The 15,852-nt window shown below is 30.0% G+C and overlaps 2 protein-coding genes across 2 annotated transcripts; one reads left to right on the top strand and one right to left on the bottom strand.

Moving 5' to 3' along the window:
- Positions 1–608: 608 nt before the first annotated feature.
- Positions 609–1,070, bottom strand: LOC131179479 (uncharacterized). Its single transcript, XM_058146335.1, has 2 exons — positions 947–1,070; positions 609–856 (listed from the first exon to the last, which is right to left on the bottom strand). The coding sequence occupies exons 1-2, from the start codon at positions 1,068–1,070 to the stop codon at positions 609–611; spliced, it is 372 nt and encodes a 123-aa protein (XP_058002318.1).
- An 8,386-nt stretch (positions 1,071–9,456) lies between these two features.
- Positions 9,457–13,717, top strand: LOC110649834 (sulfite exporter TauE/SafE family protein 3). Its single transcript, XM_021804557.2, has 12 exons — positions 9,457–10,269; positions 10,755–10,914; positions 11,116–11,316; positions 11,410–11,474; positions 11,629–11,656; positions 11,766–11,836; positions 11,912–11,998; positions 12,097–12,147; positions 12,388–12,609; positions 12,858–12,951; positions 13,060–13,200; positions 13,315–13,717. Exons 1-12 carry the CDS (start codon positions 10,054–10,056, stop codon positions 13,398–13,400), a joined length of 1,422 nt encoding a protein of 473 aa, XP_021660249.2. The 5' UTR covers positions 9,457–10,053; the 3' UTR covers positions 13,401–13,717.
- Positions 13,718–15,852: the final 2,135 nt, after the last annotated feature.

Here is a 15,852-nt window from a genome sequence, read left to right on the forward strand (position 1 = left end):
CAAATAGGTAACTGAATTGGAGTTAAAAAGGAATTTGAATAAAGCTCAGGGGAAGCTAATGAGGAAGAGAGAAAAAGCCCAGAAATTGAAGAAGGACAAGAAGCTGCTCCAGTCGAGATTGTAGAAAATGCAAGCTAATGGGTGGAGAATGAGGCTTATATTTGTTTCAACCATGCTTGTGATGTTGTTTCTACTATATAATAAATAAAAGTTTAGGGTAGCTGGCTTGCCCAATGTGTTAGATGTTGTTTCTACTACTTTAATATTCCCTAATGTAATGGATGGTGTAATTGGCTTCTAACTATCAATGAAATTACTATTTCTCTTGTCTTATGTATTGCATTATGTATTGCTTTTGTGGTATGTTCTTTATGTCTTTGGTTAATGGCAACAATTATTGATGTCAATCTCATTCCTAATTAAGATTAGAAATATGATCAGTGTAGCTAATATATCGATTTCAGTATGATATACTAATATATCATAAAAAGTGGTTGTTGTATTGATTTGAAAAACAAGAATTAACTTTAATGCAATAATAATAACAATGAACAAAGTGTAATAAAATATATTCAAACTTAGTATGGTCACAATTAGGATTGTACACATCAAATTTTTTTCCTTTTCCTCTTAACAGTTTCTCCTAAATCGTTCTCATCACTACTATATGTGGTATCAAACCCATCATCTTCACTATCTTCATAATCACTAACATGTGCACTAGCAGCCAAATTCCCATCAACTTGCACCTTACCCCCATGAGAAGCCTTGAGGGCCTTCTTGTTTTGCATAGCAATTATATAATCTTCATCATCAGTTTCAATCCCTTCTACTAAACTCTCATCTTCTGAACTCTCTTCAATCTCATTATATAAGTGAAATTATTCATCACTACTATCATCTATATGAGGTGCAACATTCTCATTCCTAACATGGGTAGGCGCACTCTCATTCCTAACTTCACTTTGCACTTTCTCATTCTCATTCCTATCTTGGGTATGCACATTCTTAGTCTCATTTCTAACTTGGCTTTGCATATTCTCAATCTCATTGCTATCAATGTGAGGCATTGTATTGGACACCTCCCCTTGATCTTCCTCATTCTTTTCCCTAAATTCTATGAAAAGCTTCAGCCAATTTCAATCTAGTCCTTCTTCCCACATTTGTCTCACCTCAGCATCATTATTCACCAATGTTTGGTGCTACCAATCCCCTCTGGTTTTGTAATCCCTATCTTATTAACCTTATCAGCATACTCAAGATCCTTCAACCTATTTTCAATATCTTCATAAATCAGTTTATAGCAATTTGTCTAACATCCTTTTATAGCATGTCCACCCAAATAATTAAACATTGGACCCTCAGTAAACTTCACACCCACATGAACCTCAATAAGAAATTTGTTCAAATAATTATTAAGTTAATATCATCAAACATACTAATCACTTATACTAAAAATTTTTAAATATAAAATCCAACTAGTTAAGTACACATCAAACATATTAAACCTTAACTACAAGTGGTAACTGTTTGAAACCCTAATATGCATGCAATTCTCGAACGTGTGTTATTGTTCCATAACAAACCCATGCAATTCAACATGAAAGAAACGTTTGTAATGAGCATGATTTAATATTCTACACCAAACACAGACATATATAAAGTATCAGACATTGATTATACATATAAACAAACAAAAATCACTTTACCTTTTTTCGGGTCCTTGATAAATGGCCCTCCAGTTGTCCTTTTTATGTTTCATTTTGCATAAAAAGGCTAGGACCACCTCTGATATATTGTTGTTTTATCTCTCTTTTGGACCACCTCGCACAAAATTTGCTATCGATGTTGCACCAACGAGCACCACCACCGAATCGTCCTTCTACTGATATAAGTGAACAATCAAAGGCGCTGTTAATGAGAAAAGAAAATCCTTCTAAGAATCATTCTTTATAGAGCTTCTTTAGTATCAAGATTAGTCAATGAGAACGCTGGTTTAGGATTTTCGAAGTGATGGGATATTAGGGATTTCAATTTTTTTTGTTTTCTTAATTAATTTTTGTTTAATTTTAATTTTTCAACTAACTATGATAGATTAATTGAACCTGAGTTAATTGTTGAGTTGGGTTACATTTTAGTAACCTCAGTTAGCTGATGTGGCTACATATGTCCCACCCGAAAATATTAAAAATTGCCATGTGTGATGCCAGCTTAGTTTTGGCATACGGCCTCTTGATCCCATCTGAAAAGTGGCTACAACTTTTACAAAATTTGAATTTCTAGTCATTTTTGCCCAGTTTTAAAGGATTGCATAAATTTACCAAAACACGACAAGGTTTGGATTTTTTGTACGAATAGGCCATTTATTTATAAATGGATAACTATGCCACTTAATATACATACACATATGCACATATTATAATAAGAGATTAGCTTTGTCCCCTGTTAGGCAAAATGTTCAATTTAGCCCCAATACTAATTGAGGAAGTTTAATTTATCCCATTTTCAATTTTTGTCCATTTTAGTCTAAAGTTTTAATTTGAGTTCAATTTAGCCAAAAAATTAAAATTTATGGACTAAATTTCTTAATTTTTTTATTTAAATAAAAAATCAAGAAGTTGATTTTCTTTATTTTTGGGCTAAATTGAGTTTAAATTGAAACTTCTAAGTTAAATTTGATAAAAAAAATTGAAAAAAAATTAAAAATAAACTAAATTGAACTACTCTAAGAAGTACAGAGGTGTTATGGAACTTTATTTCATTTATTATTATAATATGTTGTTATCTTTGTCACCTAATATGTTTATGTTATGGTGGCTAATTTTATCACTCAAACATACCATACCAATTAATTAATAAACTTTAATTAAGTGGTGTGAGATCTCGAATTTGAGTTTTAATGGAAGTCAATCATTTAAAAAAAATTAATATATAATAAGTGATAAGACTATCTAAATTATATAAATAGAATAGTATGATATCTCTCTAGCTATGTACTAAACTGAGTATATTCAATTTATAAGTTATAATTTTTATTTATAAATATAAATTTAGATATTATTCATATTATATATAAAACAAATTGGATTTTTATCTATTTTAAAAAAGTAAGGAGCGAAAATTATTTATCTTCATAATAAAAAAGAGAGACAATATATCCGAGTTTTAATAAAGGGTTATATCACCCATAAAATTCTTTTCTTTATTATTTTTATTCATTCATTATGTTGAATGACATGTCTAACCTTCTTTTCTTCCCCTATAATTTGGTGAAAAAGACAATATATGGAGTGAAATGAAAATAAATAAATAAATATATATTCTCAATTAAGCTTTGTCAAAATAATTTATATATGAAAACCTTTTAATGAAAATATTTTTTGTTGTTTAGTTGTAATGTTAAACTAATAAGATGTGTTTATATTACGTATGTATAAGTATTTTCACATCTTAATAAATTATTAAAGTTTCGCTAATCCATTTTCTAAGTAGTCTAAATGTTAAAAAAATATAAAATGTATATATATATTGTAACACCCCTGATTTTTTTTATATATTATTATTGGGCTTCGTGTAGGTATCCTTGATTCGCGGAAATTCGACAGTTGAGCAGTACGCAAATTTCGGGCGCATGGACTTCTAGGAAAAGTCCCCGAATTGGATCGAGGTTTTGGCTAGCCCCCCATTGTCAGACGTCCCGAGCGCGTTCCCGAAGTCGGAATCGGCAAAGGTAAACCCGAACCTTGCTTTTTCGTAATTTTCTAGTGCTTAAATAGGATTAAAAATCCATAAAATATTCGTGGTAGCTTAGAAAATTACGATTCTATTTGCAATAGCTTAGTAATATTGCTAAGGACCGCGGGGCAAAGTTTTATAATTTTTAGAGCTTGTTTGGGTAGTTTTTGCAAAAATGATCAATAATAAGGACTAAATTGAAATTTTGCGTATTGTGATGGATGACTGATTTGATGGGCCCAGGAGGGGCTGTGTGATATGATTGAACTGTGGATATATGGATTGTGAGTATAGAAGTGTGTTTTGAACCCTTTGCAGGTTGGGTAGGTCCTAGGTATAGGGAGACTGGATTTTGATGCGACTTAGGGCGTAATTGGTCTTTTCTTTGTTTGTATTGAGTCAGATTGTATTAAATAAATGTAATATGATTGTCAGGTGAGCCGGGACAGCCTTCTTCCTCCGCCCAGCCGCCACAGTGATTGTCGTCAAGTCTGTGAGTAGAATATTAATTTTAATTGTAATTTCGATATTATTATATGTTCAGCATGCCCATGCATCACTTATATGCATATATTTATGTAGTTAAACTCTAGGCACGATTTTTGATGCATTGATAAATGTTAAAGTGCCATGTATGTTATTGTGGTAATTTGGAGCAGTGTGCGTGCGTTGGCGTGCGTGTGATGTGGTGTGGACTATGGATAGGACGGGTAGATACGACTTGAGTTCTTATTTGGGACCGGTCCTTGGGGTAGACACGGCTTGAGTTCTTCGCTGGGACCCCGATTTGGTATTTAAGTGGAAGTCCGAGCTGAGTTCTTCGCTGGCACCAGGTTGGATTTAAGAGAGCTGTATAGGGGATCAGCTCCCATATATTATGATTGATGTTACAGGGTGCGTGAGTGCTCCAAATTACCTTTTTGATGTTATGATGTGAAAATGATGTGGATGTTGCATTTCACTCTACAGGGTGCATTAGATTTAGATAGTTATAGAGATTATGGTTAAAATTGATATTTTACTCTAGTGACGCTCACTCCTGTTCAATATTTTTTCAGGCTACAGGAGGATTTTATTGTGGTTAACCTGCTTTTCTCCTTCGCAGGTTGTTTATCAATAGTTTTGTAATTTTATTTACTCTTAGAATTTCCGCATATGTTAGAAATATTTAAATGATTTGGGTCTGTAATATAAATTGTCATGTGGACCTGTAAAATTATATGCATGTTTGATGGATTGGATGAGGGAGCTCATTTATTTTTATGCTGATATAAGTATGTGGAGGGTGAGCTGAGCTCCCCAATTGATGATATATTTTGTTTACAGGTCGGGTGAGTCAAAAACTCCCCGTTGAAAGGTCCACTTTATGGCCGGACTCTGTCCGGTTGATTTCTTGAAATTGGGCCCAAATGGGCCTTAGAGTTGGGTTAATGAACAGTTAGGCTTACTACGGACCTCGGGGGCTTTAGGCTGGCCCAGGTCCTAGTGCCGGTCCGGCCCATAGGTTGGGTCGTGACATATATTTTAAAAATATTTTTCACAAAATAAATAGAGCTTTAAATTTAAGATTCTATTTTGTATATCTGCATTGCTTTGGTTTAAAGGAAAATAAGAGAGAAAAAAAATTAAGAGGAAAATAACTTTATTTTTCACTTATCTATGTTTGGTTAAGAGAAAAATAAAAAGGAAAGAAAATTTTAAAAAGAAAATAAATGATAGATTTTATTTCTATTTTCTCTCTAAATTGAAAAAAAAAAGAAAAATATTTAAAATTATAAAAATATCATTATATTTTCTATGTTATTTTTGAATAGGTAAATTTATAATTTTATTATTTTAAAAATTTTTTCTCTCAGTATTTTTCTTTAAAAAAAAATTTATTTTTCTCTTCAATTTTTTTTTCATCCAAACATAGTGTTGAGGTAAACTAAAAAAAGTTAGGCTAATAAAAGCAGGACGGTGTTGCGGATGGGATTGCCGTCCACACCAAGGAGGCTGCTTCCCATTTTAAATTAGTAGGAACGGAGACAAAAACAACGTACAATTTTCTTAAAATGATTCGTCAGCCACTCCTTTTCAAACCTACTAGTCGTATTCATCTTGTCCTCCATATTCACATCATTTCCAACTCTAATACCTTCTAAACATCCAATTTAAAATTTAAAATTATTATTATTGAAATTTAATTATTATTTTAATGATTGCGTTTGATTTAGTCAGTCAATTATTGATTTTTAATAATTAGTAGTTCAAAATTTTAAAAAATTAATAATTAAAATCTCTGAAATATTAAATAAATGTAGAACTTTTTCAAAAAGAAAAAAGAAAAACAGATGTGATTGGCCATATACTGCTTATCTTTTCCCACACGGAAGGTTGGTGTCATTGGGTGGGACCATTTCAATCACGTGTTAAATATTTCTTAAGGATTAAATTTAATGAGGTGTTATAATAAAATTATTTTAAATATGAACTTAAATTATTTTTTTAATTCAATTAACTTTAAATTTAAATTTAAAATTTTATAATTTTGAAACGATTAATATATTAATTAAAATATAAATTTTAATGTAATAATATTAAATTTATTTTTTATGTTTGTAAAATTTTAAATTTAAATCATAATAAATAATAAAATAAATTTTGATGTATGACGAAGGCAAACACAATGAATTGTTTATACTTATTGAATAACATTTAATAATTAAATAGTTTTCAAAAAAATAATAATTAAATAATAAATTCATTTTCATCCTAAAAATAAATAGGCAATGATACTCTGTCCCCACAAATTGGTACAGTGATCAGTCAGTTGTCAAGCCAGCAAATTTTAAATTTAAATATTCGTATTGGGTAAAATTTACAAAGACACTGTTGTGCTAGTATTTAATTTTTTTTTTTTATTTTTTGGGTATAATTTGATAACTAGAGGCATTTATTAAATAGGTGAACTGGGATGTCACCACTTTGAAATGCAGTATTGTATAAGCAATATTAAATATCATAATTTCTATATTAATAAAGAAGTGAGACGGAGGCAAATAATTCAGAAAACATGTTGCCAAAAAGAACCTAGAGCTTGGAATGGTTTCATTTTTCATAAGTATTAAAACTAGAAAGCTTATTTATTTTAGCTTGAAAGCGGATTAAATCGGCTTATAAATTTTAAAAACAGATTGATCTATTTATTTATAATAAATTTTAAATTTAAAAGTCAAATTTATAAGTTAAAAAGAAAAATAAGTTAAGAAATTCTTATTTTGATGCTCATGAGTTATAGTTTGATAACTATTTTATTATATTTTTAAAATTTTATTTTATTAACAAAATAATCTCTTAATATAAATTTTATATTTAAAAATAAATATATTTCATATTTATTATTTATAATAAATATAGTATAATTTTTAAAAAAGATAATAAATATATTATTATATAATATAGAAATATTTTATTAAATATTTATGCTTAACATTATTGCAAATAAAATTAAATTCTTGTAGAATGAAACTTATGTATATTAATGAATTGGGCTTATTATTTGACAAACTGTATATGAATGAATTTTCACTTTTTTTATGAATTTTTTTTATCCGAATTAAAGTTAATTTTAAATTTATAAACGTAAAATATCTAAATAATGCATAAATGAATATATAATATTAAGATGAAATTCATGAATTTAAAAATTATTTCTTATGCCACTCCAACATCTCTGATTGAAATATTGATTCTCTTCCTTTTCCTTGTGATTTTTTTTATTTTCAAATATTTTATTTTGATTTTGGATAATTTCTCTATTATTATTTGGTTTTTATTCTTCCAAATAAATCAATGGTATTAGGTGTTTTTACACATAATTTGTTGGACTAGCAAAAATCTGACATTATATAATATGCACAAGTTATTAAATTACATAACAATTTCTATTTTTCATAAGTCTTTTTTGGAAACAAATTTTTATTTTCTTAGAAAATCAAATAAAATATTATAAAAAAAACTAAATTCTCGAATTAAATTGGTTCGGATGATTTTTTCAATTTAAATTAAATTTTGCTTACTCTTATAATTCAATACAAAGATTATTATTATTATTATTATTATTGGCCTTATTTTTATTATTTTAGTAAAAAATGTTTTACAAAATCAGTTGTAAAATAAAAAAAATAGTTGGCATATTTAAAATTAAAAGCCCAATGAAATTCATGGAAAGGAATGGGAGATTTCAAAATCCTACCAGACATGCATTTGTATCTTCTTATTACATATACAAGCGCATTAATTAATATTAAATGTAATTAATATATGACTAAATAATAGATGGAGTGGGAGAAAATTTTTTAATAAAGGCATTTTAGTCTGTAAAATAATATTACGTAAATTTTATGAAATTACTTTCAAATTTCATTAAATTCAATATGAATTTGTTTTAATTGTAATCGATTCATAAAATTAAATTATATATACACCAAACACATAAAATATGAAATTTAATTCCATAAAATTTTGTGTTTTAGAATTCAATCAAACGAGGTGTAGAGAAAGGAGGGAAAAAACTGTAATGACTTTTATGTAGTTTTCAGCCTTAAAATGGTGAATATTTTTAATTTCCAAATATTAGGGAAAATATTTTTTTTTCTCAAATATTGAAAATATATTTTTTCCTAAAGTAAATGGAGCACATATAAATTTTAATATAAAGAAATAAAAATTCAAGAAAAAAAAAGGCAAATACAACTAATATATTAATTACAAGATTTAAAATTAAATAAATATACATATATAATTTTATTAGGAAAAAGAAAAAAATTTAACATACCAGCAGAAATTTTATGTCTTATAAACAATGAATATGTAGAAAGAAATAATATAGTGGTTGTGCTTTTCTTTTTTTTTTTTAAATTATTTTCTTTTGCTTATTTTCCAATTTTAACTTATTTTCAATTTTTTAATTTATATATAAAAAAATTAGTGTGAATAAATATAATTAAAAATTATTTTTGTGTAATATATAGAAATACTAAGATTTGAATTACTATATTTTTTATTATGTGATAAATATTGTATACTAAGAAGTATAAGAATGGTTGTGGGGGTAGTTGGTAGCAAACCATTGACTAGTCATTTAGAAAATATCTTCATGAGAGAGCCCAAATAGGGATGAGAATGGGTAAAATTTTTACGGGTATTTGATTTAATCGATTTTTAATAGAATAAAATTGAGTATTATATAATCAAATTTGAGATATATTTGAATTTAAAAAATAATATTTATGACGAATTTAAATTTTATATGTTGGATATACTTGTTTATATAAATACTTAATTAAATATAAAATATATATTTTTTATAATAATATTTATAAATATTTATATATTTTATTTTATATAAAATAAAATTTAAATATTTTATATAATTATTAAAATTTTAAAATATAAATTATTAATAATTTTTTTATATAAAATATTAATTAAAATATATAAAATTAATATATTTAAATTTTTTTAAATAATAATAATTAAATTTAAATAATTAAAAATAAATTTTAATTAATTTTAAGAGGTATTCAAATTTTGATAATATGAATGGAGCTTAGCTTCGGCACCGTGGTTTTTGCGGTCACCTACTCATTGCCATCTTTAAGCCTAAATAATGGAAAATTTTCTCACTAATCATTTATTAGCTTTCAAACAAGCCTAATTAATGTCTGTTTCTTGTTATAAATGTCTGTTTCCTGTTCATGAACCAGAGAGAGAGAGAGAGAGAAAGAGCAAAAGAGAGAAACAGATTCTCTCACACAAACCTTCCAAAGAATATTCACTATTTCCTTTTTCTTCTGGTGATCACCTGCTGTCTCCAAATCACATGCACATATTTTCTTTTTTTTTTTTCTAAATAAAATTTATTTCTGATCTTGTTTCCCCGGAAAATTTTCCGCGTCGTACCTGTTTTTGTCCAAGGATCCGCATATCTCGCAGGAGCCAATCACACTTGCATCCAAATTTCTTTGTCGTCGATCTTCATCGTTTTCTTCTTCTTTTTTCCTTTTTGTTTTTATGTTTTTCTTGCTAAGCAACCACTTGAATATTTTCTTTTATAACTGAAAAGATCAAGAAAGAGAAAAACTTGTGATCTAGTGTTATAGATAATAGCTTGTCCAGTTTTGGGTTGTTGAGAGTTTGAAATTTGGAGATTTTCTTCACCACTTTTGAGCTAATCCAAGTGAGCAAACAGACGAGACTTCTTGGTGTTTGAGAAAGAGTCGAGGAAAAAGTGAAAAAGGAGTGCGTGGTGGTGGGTGCTAAATTCAGGATCTGATGGCTGAGTTTGGGGGGAAATGGCGGGGTTTGAGATCGACATTAACGCTATCCTTAAACTTTCTGTTAGCTTTCGTGCTTGTTTCAGCCGAGAGAGGCTGGAAGCGTGAATTTACATCAGTCCCTCAAACAGAGGAGGATCTGTCAAGTTATTTTCTCAAAGCCGCAGATTTCTTATGGCAACCTGATGCATCAGGGTATCAACATGTTTGGCCGGTAATTAAATGCTGATACTTCTTGTCCTTAAAGGTCCTTTTAGGAATGTTTGAATATATTAATTAAAATTTATTAAAAAATTTTAATTAAACTTAACGTGTTTTAATTATATTCAATCCGCTTTTTCAAGATGATTACAATGGTGTTTCTTTCAAAAATCAGATATCTAATCAGATATCTACTGTACCAAGCAGGCTATTAGTTTGCCTCATTATGATATTCACAACCCATCTTCAAGAGTATTCTGCTACCATTCTCTATCATATTTCATTAGATTCTTCAGACCCATTTGCTTTCTTAAATAGTTGTTTTAAGTGGTAAAGGGTAAGTGCAAAATCTACTGTTTCTTTTTCTTTATGATTACGTGATAAAAAGTGATCTTCCCCTTGGAGATTAGGGAGTGTTAAAATAAAGGCCGCCTTTTGGCTTACTAATTTTGTTTTGTTTTATTATTATTACTACTAATTAAGAGTTTTTGTGTACAGGAAATGAAATTTGGTTGGCAAATTGTTTTGGGTACTATTGTTGGATTCTTTGGGGCAGCATTTGGGAGTGTAGGGGGCGTTGGTGGGGGTGGCATTTTTGTTCCCATGCTAAGCCTAATTATTGGGTTTGATCCCAAATCCGCAACTGCAATCTCTAAATGTAAGACTCTCCTATGCTATCTTTGTGATAGGAATCCCCTTCCTTTTTCTAACTATTAAAAAGACGATGAGAACAACAATTAAGTCTTAATATCAAACTAGTTGGTTTAACTATTAAAATTTTTTTGATGGTATCAAAGTTGAACCGGACTGTTCTAAGAATCGATGAAACAATTAATTATGGTTATTTTATTTTTTTTAGGTATGATTATGGGTGCAGCAGCATCAACTGTTTACTATAACCTTAAGCTAAGGCATCCTACAATTGATATGCCCATCATTGACTATGATTTGACTCTACTCATCCAGCCAATGCTCATGCTAGGAATTAGTATAGGTGTTGCTTTCAACGTGGTATTTTCAGATTGGATGGTCACAGTACTGCTTATTACTCTCTTTATAGGTAAATTTTTAGTTGAATTTCACTTGCTTTTGCTAGCCATTCTGTTCTTGTAACTTCCTTTGTGAGCTGATTGTCATGTTTTGCACTTTGCAGGCACATCAACAAAGGCATTCTTCAAGGGTGTTGAGACGTGGAAAAAGGAAACAATAATGAAACAGGTAAATTTATTTAACTTAGTTTTGCACTTAGTTTTGCATTCAATCCTAAAGTCTTGGTTCTAGTGGAACCTCATTTCAAAACAGAGAGAATCCAGTGTGGTTGTAGTACCTATTTTATATGTTCTAATTGCTTCTTCTTTTGTCTCCATTACAGGAGGCTGCTAAGCGTTTAGAATCAAATGGTGAGTTGAATTACTGTTTCTTTGATTCTGTGAAAGGCCATAAACTGATCCCTGATAATTTATTCCTTCTCTAGGACTCGGCTTATATTTTTTTGTCCTGTTGAATCAGGTATAGGAGATGGGGAAGTGGAATACAAGCCTCTTCCTAGTGGCCCTGAAAAGGACACTAACAAAGCAGAGGTGAGTCGTACTCCATCAGCTGGAATTAACACTAGAGATTTCTCGAGTCTAATTTCTTAAGTGTGATTATTGCAGGTTACTATTCTTGAGAATGTGTGCTGGAAGGAACTTGGGCTTCTTGTTTTTGTCTGGGTTGCATTCCTTGCATTGCAGATTTCAAAGGTTTTAATTCTATGCTTTGTCATTCAATACTTGCTTTATGCCATTTATATACTATAACAAGGGCTGTGTGATAAGAAATGTTGAGTTTTGTGAAACAGAATCATATGACTACTTGTTCAACAGAATACTGGATAGTGAACTTGTTACAGGTACGTTCAATTGATACAAGAAATAATAATCTCTGTTTATTGTGTGCACGCACGTTTGTGTTTCTGCTTGTATGCGCATACCATGTTCTGCTGTGTGAGAGATAGAGAAAGCTAGCCAACTAGGGGTGGTCTTGCATGATTGAGATTTAGGATCTGAGAAACAATGCATTAAAATCTTATTTTTCAAACCCAAAGCATTCTCTGAAATCTGGTTTGGTGTGTCCATTCCATGTTGTGCAGATTCCAGTCTCTGTTGCGGTGACACTATACGAGGCAGTAAGCCTTTACAAAGGACGGAGAATCATAGCATCCAAGGGAGATGAAGGCACAAATTTCAAAGTTCATCAGCTTGTACTTTACAGTGCCTGTGGTGTACTGGCTGGAGTAGTTGGTGGGCTGCTTGGACTAGGTGGAGGATTCATTATGGGTCCACTATTTTTGGAGTTGGGAATCCCTCCTCAGGTGAGCCAGTTCTGATATAAGCAACTGCACGAGGTTGAGTACCCTAGACAAATTTGGGAAGTCTGATAAAAGTTATGTGAATGTGATCAACATGATTACATGGACAACATTAGAAAAGTTGCTGAGAACTTGTGGGGATTTACCTTGTTTCTTACTTGAAGGATGAATCAATTGACATGGCCAAATAAAAGGCAAAAGTTTCCTGATTGTGATTTTCTCGTTTTAACAGCATAATGACTTCCATGCAGGTATCAAGTGCAACAGCCACTTTTGCAATGACTTTCTCCTCATCCATGTCTGTTGTAGAATACTACCTTCTGAAACGTTTTCCAGTTCCTTATGGTAAGTTAGAACTAATTACACTTGGACAACTTTGCCTGTAAAGAATTAGAATATGTTAATTTTCTCTCAGTATCCTATGGATTTACATGTTTGAGATATTTCTGGCAGCTCTTTACTTTGTAGCTGTGGCTACACTTGCTGCCTTAATAGGGCAGCACATTGTGAGAAGGTTGATCATTATGTTTGGAAGGGCATCACTTATCATCTTCATCCTAGCTTTCACCATATTTGTTAGTGCAATTTCACTAGGTGAGTTATTATATTTTCTATTGTTTTGAATCGAAGAGTCGCACTTTTTCAATACATGATGAAACTATTTGAACTCCACAGATTCTCACAGAGGTCTTTTGCTTGTCTTGATAGGTGGTGTTGGCATATCGAACATGATCAGGAAGATACAGCATAACGAATACATGGGATTTGAGAACCTCTGCAAATATGAGGGCTAGAGGTAGCATTTTTCATTAAAATTTTGTCATGTTATTCTGTGTTCAAGGTTCCCAGATGCTGTAATATTTGTTGACGCTACTGCAAGTTCTTGGACTTGGGTTGGTGGGAGGAAAGGATGATCACCAACTGATTTTAATATTCTTCTTAGAACTTTACTGTATACACTTTCACTTCATACTTAGGATAAGGAGACAAGGCGCACTGGATTTTTTTTTTGGTATTTTCTTGGAAAAGTGTCTGATTTTATTCTCAAGATTTGGACCTTAAATTACCTTAAAAGTGCCAACTAAACTAGTTTGTAGTTGATTGGACTGAATATTTCTTGTTACAACCATACATGGAAGAATATGTTTTCCTCAAGTCATCAAACAATTGTGGCATATATGCAACGGGTACTGAGATACTCACCACACTCTTCCTTTTTCAGTAGGGGGTGATTGGGATACGGGACACGGATATATTTTGTTTCCGGTGTTTAGTTAAGAGTTTGTTAGAACGAGGATAATGCTAGCATATTTTTTTTAATTATCCATTTGGAATTTCTTTTCTACACTCTCATGCTGGGGTTGGGTGGGGGGTGGTGTTGTGGATTCCATCAAAATTTTTTTTAATTATCCATCTGGAATTTCTTTTCTACACTCTCATGCTGGGCTAGCCCAAGTATTTATCTTATCTTTAACATAAGTTAAATTGCTTCACTTATCTCATTATTTAAACTCACTATTAACTATATAATAACAATAATAAGAAAACAATCCAAAATATATTTTTATAGACTATTTTTGTGCAATTAGAAATTGCCATGCGTGGCAAACTTTTGTTCAAACAATATAAGAAATATTTACAAGCACAATATATAAGTAAGGTCAGGATGAAGCAACCATTGAACGTAGTAGCCTGATAATTAACTTGGTGAGATGGCTTTATTCCACTTCTATTCAACTATCCACACCAGTATAATGATTAAATATTGTCTCAGCTTAGGAGTGCAATGAAAGACGGTGGTTACCATCTTGGGTTCAATGGTAGGTCTTCCTATAGAGTTAGATTAAATTGAGGATGACAACCAATTGACTCCGGACCTCAAACCTAGGAGTTATGACCGTTATATCCGAAGAGCTCTCATTTTTTACAATTAAAAGAAAAAAAAAGTAAGGATGAAGCAAAAAGGGAGTAAAAAATTTTACAAGATGTTTGACCTCCTAACTAACTTAAATTTTTAACTTTACTATTGGCAATGGAAGTTATGAATTCTACCGTTAATAAAGTGTCTTTTTCTCTTAATATTGTTGACATAATATTAAATATGTAATTAAAAATATGATTGACACTTAAAATAAAATTAGATAAAAAAAAAAATCCATCCTATCTAGTACCCACCAACCCTACTCATTTCTTTCTCTGTCTACTTGGATTTCTCTTCCATCATTGTTTTATGCAAAGTAAAAAGCTTTGTTAAAAAAATTAAGATGATTTAACATAATTTTACATCTCATTTCATGAGATTTTTTTAAAAATAATTTTTTAAGTATTTAATTATGAAAAATTTGTTAACTTAATACAAAAGTCAAAATTTTCAAATAAAAAAAATATAATATTTTGTTAAAAAAAAATCCAATTAGCAAATTACATGTGGCAAATTTATTTAAAAATTATAAATATAAATTATATTTACCTACGTTAATAGATTACCCTTACTCATAATCATTAAAAAAATATTATGTGCTTTACTTTATCATTTTCGTTAAATTCATAATTTTTTCATAATTAATTATTTTATTAAAAACGTTATTTTATAAAAATCTCATGAGATTGGATTATAAAATTGTTTAACTCATTTTATTATTTTTTTTATAGCTAGTAATTTTACTTTAATCATTGAACACACCGCAGAGGAGAAATGGACTCAAAATAGAATCCAAAAAGATGTTATGATTAATATTAAGAAACGGATAAAACCATGTCGACATTCAAGTTGACAAAGCTAGCAGGTCCAGTGTCATGGGGAAATGAGTAAAAATAAAAATCCAAAGAATACCCACAAAGGGGCTCAAAAATCTCAAGAAATACCAAACAAATTCTTCAAAAATTTGAAGAATTCAACTTCTCTAATATCAATGCCAAAAAAGAAAACAGAGCAACTTCTCAAGGAGGCCTTATTTTCGCAAAAAGGAAAGAGAGAATTATTTTTGCATTACAGACTTGTAGCTAAAGCTTGAGATGGAAGATGAAGAAGAAGAAGAAGCAGATTTTGAGAGATGGGACTGTAAAGGAATATGGTAAAAGCTGAAGAAAACTGTTGAATTGGATTATGAGAAAGAAAAGTTGAAAAAAGAGAAAAAAATTGAAAGGGAGAGGTCAGTGTTGGTATGACCCACTTGCTTAAATTTTCAGAATGCATTTTATGTATTTGATTAATTGTGTTCTATTATTATTATTATGACAAGTGGG

The sequence above is a fragment of the Hevea brasiliensis genome, chromosome 4 (assembly GCF_030052815.1).
Source record: "Hevea brasiliensis isolate MT/VB/25A 57/8 chromosome 4, ASM3005281v1, whole genome shotgun sequence".
Lineage (NCBI taxonomy): Eukaryota > Viridiplantae > Streptophyta > Magnoliopsida > Malpighiales > Euphorbiaceae > Hevea > Hevea brasiliensis.

Bases quoted from the DNA above. Each gene is read 5' to 3' on its own strand.
- LOC131179479 (XM_058146335.1), bottom strand. From the start codon at position 1,070: ATGCCTCACATTGATAGCAATGAGATTGAGAATATGCAAAGCCAAGTT. The intron at 857-946 runs GTGCGCCTACCC...ATGAGATTGAAG, and splicing joins AAGTGAAGTTAGGAATGAGA to AGAGTTCAGAAGATGAGAGT.
- LOC110649834 (XM_021804557.2), top strand. From the start codon at position 10,054: ATGGCTGAGTTTGGGGGGAAATGGCGGGGTTTGAGATCGACATTAACG. The intron at 10,270-10,754 runs GTAATTAAATGC...TTTTGTGTACAG, and splicing joins GGTATCAACATGTTTGGCCG to GAAATGAAATTTGGTTGGCA. The intron at 12,610-12,857 runs GTGAGCCAGTTC...ACTTCCATGCAG, and splicing joins AGTTGGGAATCCCTCCTCAG to GTATCAAGTGCAACAGCCAC.